At 44.5% G+C, this 11,931-nt stretch overlaps 1 protein-coding gene across 1 annotated transcript in view; it reads left to right on the forward strand.

Annotated features, from left to right (window-relative positions):
* The first annotated feature begins 904 nt into the window (after positions 1-904).
* Armh1 (armadillo like helical domain containing 1) overlaps positions 905-11,931 on the forward strand; it is a 39,254-nt gene continuing 28,227 nt past the window's right edge. The window contains exons 1-4 of the mRNA XM_008845416.1: positions 905-1,128; positions 6,445-6,513; positions 8,315-8,481; positions 10,761-10,957. Of these exons, the coding sequence (XP_008843638.1) occupies positions 905-1,128; positions 6,445-6,513; positions 8,315-8,481; positions 10,761-10,957 (657 nt within the window). The remainder of the gene's footprint in view (positions 1,129-6,444; positions 6,514-8,314; positions 8,482-10,760; positions 10,958-11,931) is intronic.

Genomic DNA, 11,931 nt, shown 5'->3' on the forward strand with positions numbered 1-11,931 from the left:
GTGACAGGTGAATACTTAGAGCTTGCTGGGCAGCCAGCTAGTCAAACTGATGAACTCCAGCTTCAGAAAAAAAGGTAGAGAGTAGTTAAGAAAGATACCAAACACCAACCTCTGGCCTCTGCATGTGCACATGTGCGCACACGCACACACAAAGCATATATATTTAGCTGGGCATGCTGGCACGCTCCTGTAATCCCAGCACTTAGAACGCTAAGGCAGGAGGATTGCAGTGAGTTGAAGGCCATCCTGGACTACAAAGTGAGACCCTGTCTCAAAAAAAAAAGTCAGTATGGTGGCACATGCCTGTAACCTCAGCACACGGGAGGCAAAGACAGGTGGATCTCTGTGAGTCAAGGCCAGCCTAATCTACATAGTCTACTGTTGTTGAAACAGCATCTTGCTCTGAAGTTGAGGCTAGCCTTGAAATCATGATCTTCCTGCCTCAGCCTTGGGAGTCCTGGGCATATGATTTGGGCCACCATACCTGGATGGACTACCTTGATATTTTCTACTCCATTACAACCTAACTAAAGCTTCCCTGCTCAAGTAGCAAGTGGCTGGTCCTAGAATGGACTTTATTTTCAGAGTTGGGAATCAAAGTCTGGACTTTGCACATGCAAGGCAAGTGCTCTACCTCTGAGCTGTAACCCCAGCCATCAGTATTGTTTCTTTTTGTTTTGCACAGTGCTAGGAATGGAACCCAGAACCTCTTGCAAACACTACCAGAGAGCCATGCTCTCAGCCCCTGGAGTGGCTTTACATGAAACTCTACCTGGGCAAAGACTCCCCCAGCCTCCAGTAGATGAGTAGAAGAGCAAAGCCCAAAAAGTTAGCTTTTCATGGTTCTCAATGTTCTGTTAACCTGTTTTCTGTACCTTGTAGTCACCCTCAGGACTTACTGAACATGACTTCTGTAAAGGAGCAAGCAGCCATCAGCCGGCTCTTAAGTTTTTTGCAGGAGTGGGACAATGCGGGCAAAGGCACGAGGACTCAGATTCTCACCAATTTCATTGAAGCCAACAAAGGCAAGACTGGCCCTGAATTGGAGCTGGAGTTTTCCCAGGGAGCCAGCTTGTTCCTGATTCGCTTGACTACCTGGCTTAGAATCACATATCCTTTGCTGAGTTGGTAGGTGGGTGGGTGGGGCTTCAAGAGAGAATACCGTTGAGGGAGCCTTTCTCTTGATTCTAATATTTAGAACAGAATATGTGGTGATAAAAATACTTCAAAAATCAAGAGCTCTACTGATTTCCTGTCTTCCCAATCAATTAATACATCCTTATCCTTACCTCTGATTGTTTTTAATCTCACCAGACATGAAGCAGTATTCCTCTGTCTAAGGCTAATCTGTATTTATTCAGCACTTGACTCTCCATCTTCTTAGGGAGTTTATTTTTGGTCTTGCAATTTTTCTGTTTGCCTCATTACCAACTTTTTTTTCATCTACTTTTTTTTTCCCCCTTGAAACAGGGTCTCATGTAGCCTAGGCTGACCTCAAACACTGTGTTGCCAAAGATGAACTGATCCTCCTGTCTCCACCTCCCAAGTGCTGGGATTGCAAGCATGCATCCCATAGGCTAGGCACGATGATTAGCATCTAAAATAAAATTAAGGGCTGGAGAGATGGCTCAGGGGTTAAGAGCACTGATTGCTCTTCCAGAGGACCCAGATTTGCTTCCTAGCACCCACATGGCAGCTAATAACCATTCATAACTCCAGTTCCAGAGAAAGCCAATGCCCTCTTCTGGCCTCCATGGGCACAACACGAGTATACTTACATACATGCAGGCAAAACAGTCATACACACAAAATAAAAATAAATAAATAAAATTAATTAATTGATGCCTGGTGTGGTGGCCCATGCCTTTAATCCCAGAACTTGGGAGGCAGAGGCAGGAGGATCTCTGTGAGTTCAAGGCCAGCCTGGTCTATATAGCAAGTTCCAACCAGCTGGGGCTACAGGGAGACCCTATCTCAAAAAGACCAAAAAAATTAATTAAAATTAAATTCCCAATCTCAAGCAGGCATGGTGGCATAGGTCTTTAATCCCAGTACTTGGGAGGCAGAAGTCAGTGGAACTATGTGAGTTCAAGACCAGCCTGGTCTACATGGCAAGACCCTGCTTCAATAATAATAATAATAATAATAATAATAATAATAATAATAAAAATAAATCTCAGTCTCAAACCTAAATTCATTCAATTCCTTCCTTCCCTTCCCTATCCCCACTTCCTCTCTATTCCCTCCTCTGCCCACTAGTCTCACTTCCACTCCCTCTGTACCACCAGTGCGAGTCTTGCCAAGGTTACCAGTGGTTTTCTGACTGCAAAGCCCAGTGACCACATCCTCATCCCTTATGCATGGCCTCTTGTGGTATTTCTCAACCAACCTTTCCCACTTCTCAAAACACTCTTCCCATGATTTCTACGATGCCAACTCTCGTGGTTGTCTGTTTTCCTTCTGTCTACTCCTCCTCTTCTTCAGCCTTCCCTTAAGTGCTGGTGTTGGGCCTCCATGCGCATGCCCCTTCTCTGCTCACTGTGATTCTCCCTGAAAACTCAAGTTCATTGTTAAGATGCCAACATCACTGCAAGGGGAGAGTCTTCAAATTTCCCTCTGGAATCTGAGCTCCTTAGCCTGTATCTCCAACCACCAGCCCTACTCATGTCACAGGATGATAGATTTCTGGCCTAGGAAACTAGGTGAATGGGAAGAGAACCACAGGGCACTCCAACACATGACAGGAAGATACAGAAGATCAGGTGGCCAGCTTGGGTTACATGAGACCTTGTTTAAAAACCTGCAAAGAAAGGAAGCCCATTGCTATGACAGAAATATGGGTGAATTTGAGGCCATTACTGCTCTGTGCATAGTAGTATCGTGTTCTTGCACTTGATTGATTCACTTTAGACCTTCTGTCTTCTGGTACTGGGGATGGAACCCAGGATCTCACACGTGCTAGGCAAGATCTTTACCACAAAGTTATACCCCCAGCCCACCAGCCCACCTTAGACCTCTTTGGTATATGTTTTTCTTCTTGCCTGAACCCTCTCCCCTTCTGTAATCCCTCTTTACTTGATTAACTCCTGCTCCCCTATTCAGGCCCCAATTTAGCCATCACATTCTCAGGAGGCTCTTTTCTGAGCCCCAGATTACCCGAGGCTCCCCACTACATACACTGCTATCCTGATAGCCAGAGCATTTTATTACCATTGTTGCTTAAAACCTTCCCTCCTCTACACCACAGTGGACTGTAAGCCCTGGAAGGGCAGAAGCTGAACCTCTCTGACCCATCTTTGCATTTTTGTCACCTAGCATAGAGCTGGAGAGATGGCTCAGCAAGTAAGAGCACTTAACTACCCTTTCAGAGGACCCAGGTTTAGTTCTCAGCACCTATATGGTGGCTCACAACCACCTGTAACTCCAGTTCCTGGAGATCCAACACCTTTTTCTGGCCTCTGATGGCTCATGTACAGTGCACATGGTGCACATTAACTCATGCAGGCAGGTACACATACATATACAAAAATAAAAACAAATCTAGCAGGGTGTGATAGTACACACCTTTAATCCCAGCAGTTGGGAGGCAGAGGGAGGAGGATCTCTCTGAGATCAAGGCCAGCCTGGTCTACATAGTGAGTTCCAAGCCAGCTGTGGCTACAGGGAGATTCTTTCTCCAAAAAAAAGGAAATCTTAAAAATAAAATAATTTAAAAACAATTTTTAAATGCACTTTAGGGCTGGGGGTATTAGGTCAGTGGTAGAGCATTTGCCTAGTGTGCATGAGACCCTGGGTTCCATCCCTAGCACTTCAAAATGTTAAAATTAAAATTTAAAAATAATAAATACATTATGGAGCTGGAGAGATGGCTTAGCATTAAGAGCACTGACTGCTCTTGCAGCGGATCCAGGTTCAATTCTCAGCACCCACATGGAGGCTAATAACCATCCATAATTCCAGTTCCAGGGGACTTCAGTGCCATCTTCTGACCTCCATGGACATTGCATGACACGGGTACACTTACATACGTGCAGGCAATTCACTCACATACATAGAATTAAATAAATTTTAAAAAAATTTAAATCATAAAAAATAAGTACATTATAAATACAATAATATATTAATTACCAGTCTGCCTCCCATCTCACCCAAAGGTTGATTTAGTTGATTGACAATTTAGCCCTGACTTTTTTGTGAGATTTTTATTATGTTTTTATCTTTTATGTGTTTGCATGTATTGCCTGCTTGTATGTAAGTGCACCCCTGTTGTGCAATACCCACATAGGTCAGAAGAGAGTATTGGATTTCCTGGAACTGGAGTTACAGACTGTTGCCACTGTGTGTGTGTTGGGAACTGAACCCAGGTCCTCTGCAAGAACAGCCAGTGCTCTTAACCAATGAGTCATCTCTCTAGCCCCTACTTTTATTATTTTTAATTATGTGTGTCTGTGTATAGGTATGTACATGTGAGTACAGTGCTCTCAGAAGCCAGAAGAGGGCATCAGATCCCCTGGAGCCATAACTGATATGGGTGCTGGAAACTGAACTCAGGTCCTCTAGAAGAGCAGTCAGTGCTCTTAACTAACAGCTGAGCCATCTCTCCAGCCCCCTTTTTCTTAATTTTTTGAGACAGAGTCTCATGTAGTCCAAGCTGCCTTGAACTTACAGTGTCACCAGTGATGACCTTGAACTCTTGATCCTCCTGCCTCCAACTCCCAAGTGCTGCAATTACAGACATGTGCCATTTCATCCTGTTCTCTTTCTAACAAGCATCCTGGGTGACTCTGAGGCCACAGTTCACAGGCTACGCCTCAGCAAGCATTGGAGCTTATAGGGATGTGGTGGCTTAGTGGTAGAACGCCTGCCCGCATGCATGAGAAGGCATCAATGCCTGAACTCTTGCTTCTCTCCGCACAACTCCCAACTCAAGGTTTATCAGCAGCCATTTTGATATCAAGTCTAGACTCCAGTTTCCCTGTTTGTCTTAATATTTCCATTTGACCACTGTGAAGTGAGAGAGGCAAGATCATCAGGTGCAGGCTCCAATCCTGGCTTGATTTAAAACTTTGATATTTTATTCATCAAGGATTTTGTATTAATTTTGATTGTTGTGTTTTGTTTTGTGCTTGTTTCCTTTTGAGAAAGGTCTTGTTATATAGCCCTGGCTGTCCTGGAACTTATCTAGCCAAGGCTAACCTGGCAATCATCCTGCCTCTGCCTCCCAAGTGCTGGGATTACAGGTGTTAGCCACCACACCTGGCTTTAATTTCAGTTATTTTAAATATTGCATTGAAATAGGATTTGATGAGGCCAGACACGGTGATGAATGCCTGTAATTCTTGTATTTAGGAGGCAGAAGCAGGAGAATCACTTGAACCTAAGACTGGTTCCAGGACAACCAGGGTTAGATAGTGAGACCTTGTCTCAAAAGTAAAGGAAAGAGAGAGAGTGGGGCCGGGAGAAGGAGAGGGAGAAGGGAGGCAAAAGCAAGACAAGCTAGGCTTGGTGGTGGATGCTACAGGCAAGGGAGCCTGGCTCCAGAGCAAACACTGTTTTGCAGCAAAGCCTTTCCTAATGAGCCAATCTGTCTCTACTTCTATAGGCATCCTGGGAACCAGGGTACAGCAAAGATAATTTGCCTCATGCCCGCCCCCCAACAAAGCACCATTACCTCCAGCCCATTACATTAGCCTTTATCAGTCTTGGAAGCTCTCAGTCATCCTCCATGAGCTGCAATAATTTCAGCTAATTTCTTAAGTGTTCTAAGAGCCTGTGATGTGTTATGAGCCTAGTAATTGTTGACTGGTTCCCTTTCTGTTGTGGCTTGATTTCATACCTTGTATCAGAGCTGATGCGTGCTCTGGGTACTTTATTACAATAAAGCTTTTTGCAAAGGCTCACATTAAAAAATAACATTAAATACTGAGCTTGTTTTAAATCAGAGTTTAATTTTTCCTCCATCTCCTGTTACTCATATTAGAAAGCCATGCAATTCTTCATAAGGATAGTGACCTCCAGTGTAAAACTTTGAGCAATTACAAAATTGAGAATTAATGATGAAGCTAATTCTTTATAGAGAAGTCTGGGAATGAGACCTGAAAGAATGAGCTATGTGAGACCCAAGGATGCAACAGCTGTGGCTCGGAGAGGCTTGGTGACCCTCAGTTTTCTCCACACACTGACTTTTGCAAACCTCATTGCTCCTTGGGGAGACTGTCGAGTCTAGGTGACTGAATTGCCCTGGAAGAACTTAGAGAATAGAGAACAAACTAACACTCTGCCCCTGCCCACATGCACACACACCATGTGTTGGCCCTCACCCTTCAGCTAGTGGCTCTTCTCAGGGAAAAGGGCACAGTTCAACTGTGTAACCATCCCAGATTCTCAGGGGTACTAAGCCTAAGTGAAAAACCTCCCCAAAGCACTCTTTAACTTGTCCCGCAGTTATATGACTGGCTTCAGTTTAGAAAAGATCCTGAGGTCCATTGGCATCTTCTTATCTGCCGTGAGCAGGTAAGTTCCATTCTAGAGAGACCCTGAGGTCTCAGTGCCATATCATATTCATGGTGTTATTGGTTCTTGGTATTCAGGCCACATGGAACCATAAAGTCTAGGTATCAACAGGTACATCAAAGCACCCAGGATGGGCTAGAGGCTGCATTCCCCTGTGGTTCTGCTCCAGTCGCTTCTCCACCATCCCAGATTCCCCATTGACCCTTCACAAGTCAGCACCCTCTTGGTTGTGAATTATTGAAAACCAGCTTATTCTAGACTCAGGAAAAGAGTACATATTGGCTCACTTAAGTGAAAAGACCAGAGGGTGGACATACATATTTCAGGCCTGCTCAGCCCCAGGGCTTGATAATGTCACCAGTGCTTGGTCTGTTCATCCCTTGTTTCCTACTTTTCTCATCTGTTCTCATTCACAGGCCTCTGTGCTGGGGGCCTCCAGTCTTCCCGGCACTCATCCTTGTAGCTCAGCCACACTAACAAAACAGTACATCTTTTTCTTGGGGGTCCCAAGAATATCTCAGGTATGAGCTCAATGGATCAACTTAGGTCACATACCTGGCCCCAAACCAATTTCTGCACTTAAGAGGATGGCATTCCCTGTTACATGTATGCCCTGCAAAACCCACATGGCTCACAAATGGGGGAAGCATGATTCTCCAAGGGACAATTGAAGTGCCAGTAGGGAGACAATAGGGAGAAGAAGACTGAAGAGAGAGGGAGTGGGGAGAGAGAGAGAGAGAGAAGAGAGAGAAGAGAAAATGGGAGGGAGAAAAGGAGGGAGAGAGAGAGATGAGAAGGAAGGGAGAGGGAGGGAGAGGGAGAGGGAGAAAGGGAGGGAGGGAGGGAGGGAAGGAAGGAAGGAGGGAGGGAAGGAAGGAAGGACCAAACTAGGTCAGGAGGCTCACAACTGCCTATAAGGCCAGCTCTAAGGGACCCAACCCAGAGCAGGATTCCTGTTCCTCAAGGCCCCTCATAGGAGTGAGTTGCCCCAGTGTCATTCACAGAGTTGAGATAAAGGTCTTCTAACAAACCACTGTGACACAAAGTTCTTCAACTTTCAACAATGCAGATCTGAATTTTCTGCTAAGTGTTTTACTAAAATAATGCTATGTCATTGACCAGTCACTTCCTTCCAGTGGCTTTACTGAGATAACCATTCTGATCTCTCTTCAAAAGGACGGACCCGCCAGTCAGGTGTGGTGGCTCACATCTGTAATTCTAGCACCAGGGAGGCAAAGGCAAGAGATGAGTGCAAGTTCCAGGCCAGCTTGGTCTACGTAGTAGTTCCAATGAGCCAGGACTACATAGTGAAACCTTGCCTCAAAAAAAAAAAAAAAAAAAAAAAAAAAAAAAAAAAAAAATGTCCATTGTATTTAGTTCCAGAACTTTCTTGGCAATGAACAGTAGTACATGCCTGTAATCTGAGCTTCTCCAGAAGTTCAGGCAGAAGGCTAGCAAATTCAAGGCAGCCAGGCAAATGGTGAAATGAAGTCTAAAAAAAGATTCCAAACAATTCTCTCTTTATCCATGGACATTTCCTGGATAGGAGGCAAGTGTTTACCTTGGAACCAGGTGTGGTGGCGCACGCCTTTAACCCCAGCACTCAGGAGGTAGAGGCAGGTGGTTCTCTGTGAGATAAAGGCAAGCCTTGTCTACATAATAAATTCCAGTTGGGGCTACAGGGAGACTCTGCCAAAGGTGGGGGGGCGGGCGTGGGAAGAAATTGGCTTTGGGAACCTTCGAAAGTTCAGTACCAAGGAATTTGACAAATGTCTTATTTCTACTGTTTCCCCCTGGACAGCAATCAGTACCTGATAGAATTTCTTGAGATTGGAGGTGTCCTAACACTCTTAGAAATACTTGGCCTAGAGAAAATCAAGGAAGAGGACAAAAAGGAATCTGTCAAACTACTTCAGATTATTGCAAGCAATGGCAGGAAATACAAAGAACTTATCTGTGAAAGTTATGGTGGGTACTGCTGTGCCAGTATGCGGACCCCACATCTCCCCGGGGCTGGGTGGAGGGGTGGCAGAACCCACACTGCTGTGGAAAAAAAAATCTATCAAGAGCCACTGGGGGCACAGAAAGCATCTAGTTCAGTCTACTCACATCTGTCCACATCACCACCACAAAACCAGATTCATGGCTTTACTGATACACCATTTAATTTACTCAAATTTTCAATGGTGATTTTAGAAATACTCCATTGTATTTTATTTTATTATTGGTTTGTGCTTTGGGTTTTTGTAGATTTTTAAATTTAATGTGTGTGTCTGTATGTATGTGTGTATACACTTATGTCTGTACACACAGAGACTGGAAGAGAGGACATCAGGTGTGTTCCTCTATCACTCTGCCTAGTCCTTTTAGGCAGGGTCTCACTGAAACTGGGGCTTGAGTTTCCTTGGCTAAGCTGGAACCTACCAAGTTCCATCTACCTCAGAGCTTGGGATAACAGGCATGGGCAGGATGCGCAGCTTGTTATGTAGGTGCTGGGATCCAAACTCAGGTCCTCATAATTCTGCAGCAAGCACTCTAAACCACTGAGCCATCTCTCCAGCCCATTTCTTATTGAGACATAGTCTTATGCAGCCCAGACTGACCTCATACTCTCTACAAGACCAAACACAACCTTGAACTTCTTCCTCATCCTCCTGCCTCTATCTCCTGAAGACAGGAATTACAAGCATTCTCAGTGTTAGGAATTGAACCCAGGGCTTGGTGCATGCTAAGTAAGCACTCTACCAACCAAGTCATATCCCAGCCCTCTTATTTTAAACACATTCTCTTTCATGCATCCATTCAACAAACTTTTAAAAAAAATATTTTATTACTTTTATGTGTATGAGTGTATTGCCTGCATGTATGTGAGTGCACCCATGTTGAACTATGCCGAGGAGGTCAGAAGAAGGCTTCATATTCCCCTGCAACTGGAGTTAAGGACGGTTTGTAGGTGCCATGTGGGTGCTGGGAATTGAACCTGGGTCCTCTGCAAGAGCAGTCAATGCTCTGAACCCCTGAGCCATCTCTCCAGTCCCCCCATTCAACAAACTTTTATTGGCTATTGCCTAAAATCATGTGTGAAATTTAGTTATAAACAATGCTTTTAATAACACTGAAATATAAAATTATTGATCACCTATTGTGTGCTGGGTATATGTAAAGGTATTAAGAATACAAAGATAAATAAAATATAGCCCCTAACCTGGATGTGGTGGCACATGCCTGTAATTCCAGGACTTTTGAGGTGGAGGCAGGATGGTCAGAAGTTCAAATTCATCCTTGACTACATATTGAATTGGAGGCCAGCTGGGCTACATGAGATCCTGTTTCAAAACCCTCCCCCCAAAACCTGTCCTTAAGAGCTTTCTGGTGAAAAAGGTTAGCAATACATAATTTCCATATCTATAAAATGAGAGGAAAATCTTCTGTATATAGTTTCTCAGGTTAAATGAGGTAGTATTGGGGCTGGAGAGATGGCTCAGCGGTTAAGAACACTGGTTGTTCTTGCAGAAGACCCGGGTTTGAATCCAAGCACCCACATGGCAGCTAACAACTGTCTGTAACTCTAGTCCCACAGGATCCAACAACCTCTTCTGACCTCCGCAGGCATTGCACAAAACAAGTGCACTTACCTACATGCAGGCAAAATACACATACACATAAAATAAAAATAATAAATAAAATATTTAAATGAGGTAGTACAAATGAGGTTGTATTACAATACAAAATGTAAACTGCTGAGAATTCTACACATTTATCACTTAGCAATTTTTTTAAATGCATGTTTTAGGGTTGAGAGTACAGCTCAGTGGTAGAACATTTGTCTAGCATGCACTAGGCCCTGGGTGTAGTTCCCAGCACAGAAACCAAAAACTATATCTTGAATTTTAAAATGACCCTACAAACTAATGAAACATATTTTCTTTCCTGTGCTGGGTTAGCAAACCCAAGCCCTCATGAATACTAGGCAGGTAGTCTCCCACTAAACTACACACACACACACACACACACACACACACACACACACACACGCACACGCACACACAACCAGCCCTTAAAACAAAATTCCCCTGACCACATAAGCTGGAAGTAAACACAACAGCAATGCAACACGAAAGCCTCAGTTCTGCTTGATTGAACAAGCTTAGTTGAAAAGCTCTTCATATGCTTTGTATTATGTAGTCTTGAGCAAGAATTGCTTTCATGAATCCTGTCCAATTGAGCATTTTCTCTTCTCTGCCCAGGTGTGCGATCCATAGCAGAATTTCTGGCAAAATCTAAGTCAGAAGAGACCCAGGAGGAAGTTCAGGTTCTGTTGGATGCTTTGGTCCATGGAAATCCCAAGTACCAGAACCAAGTATATAAAGGTCTAATAGCTTTATTGCCCTGCTCGTCCCCAAAAGCTCAGCAGCTGGCCCTGCAGACACTGAGGACTGCCCAGGTGAGCCACAGCTACAAGTTTGTCTTTAGAATTCCTTTCCCTGCGGCACTTCCCACCAACATGAGGGGCAGAGCTTAGCCTCCCACCCCCTGTCTGCTATTCAATCAGCCCACATCCCAAAGGCCAAGGTAGGGCAGGGAGTTCATGTCTCCAAGCAGAGTGATTTGTCCTGTTTACTTAAGGATTAGAAAGATGTTGGCAGACTTCAAAGTGGCTGAGACAAGCAACCAGGATAATGAAGGGACTGAAGAAAAGATTAAAGACGTCCATTTGATAGGGAAAGAATCATGGTGCTTTTGTAGACAGCATGCAAGAGGCCAGATCGCCACTGCTTGGAAAAGCTAATTTTTTTCTTAGCTTTTGTCCTAGAATGTGAGTGAAGTCGGATTTGGGGCATGGTAGTTACAGGAAGACATTGTGCCTAGTAAAGAGGGGAACATGGTTTTGACATGAACCGTCAAGGCTCTCAGAAGTTCAGAAGTGCTCCAGAGGGTGGGCTGGAGGGAGGCAGACAATGAAAAGTTGACAGATGATAAAGCCTGAATGGTGGCAGTGGGAGTGGGTTTAGACGGGACCATGTTGGACAGACATTTATGAAACAGAAGGTGTGGAACCAAGAATAGGCATCAAAGATGACATCCAGCTTTGGGCTTTGGCAACAGTGAGCTAGACAACACCAAGAAAGAGCAAGAACAAAGAGGAGAAATCAAGTTCATGTGGGAAGAGCTACACTTTGACTCAATAAACACCATAGACCACGGTGGTTCCCAAATGCCCGTCCGAGGACCAGTCCAGCCTGGTTGCAGAAGACAGAAGTCACTTTTGTAAAGAATACTGAATCCAGGCCTTGTGTGGTAGCACACACCTTTAATCCCAGCACTCGGGAGGCAGGCAGGTCTCTGTGAGTTCAAGGCCAGCCTGGTCTACATAGTCAGTTCCAGGCCAGCTGTAGCTACAGGGAGACCCTGTCTCAA

The sequence above is a fragment of the Nannospalax galili genome, unplaced genomic scaffold (genome assembly GCF_000622305.1).
Source record: "Nannospalax galili isolate Female #2095 unplaced genomic scaffold, S.galili_v1.0 scaffold1402, whole genome shotgun sequence".
Classification (NCBI taxonomy): Eukaryota; Metazoa; Chordata; class Mammalia; order Rodentia; family Spalacidae; genus Nannospalax; species Nannospalax galili.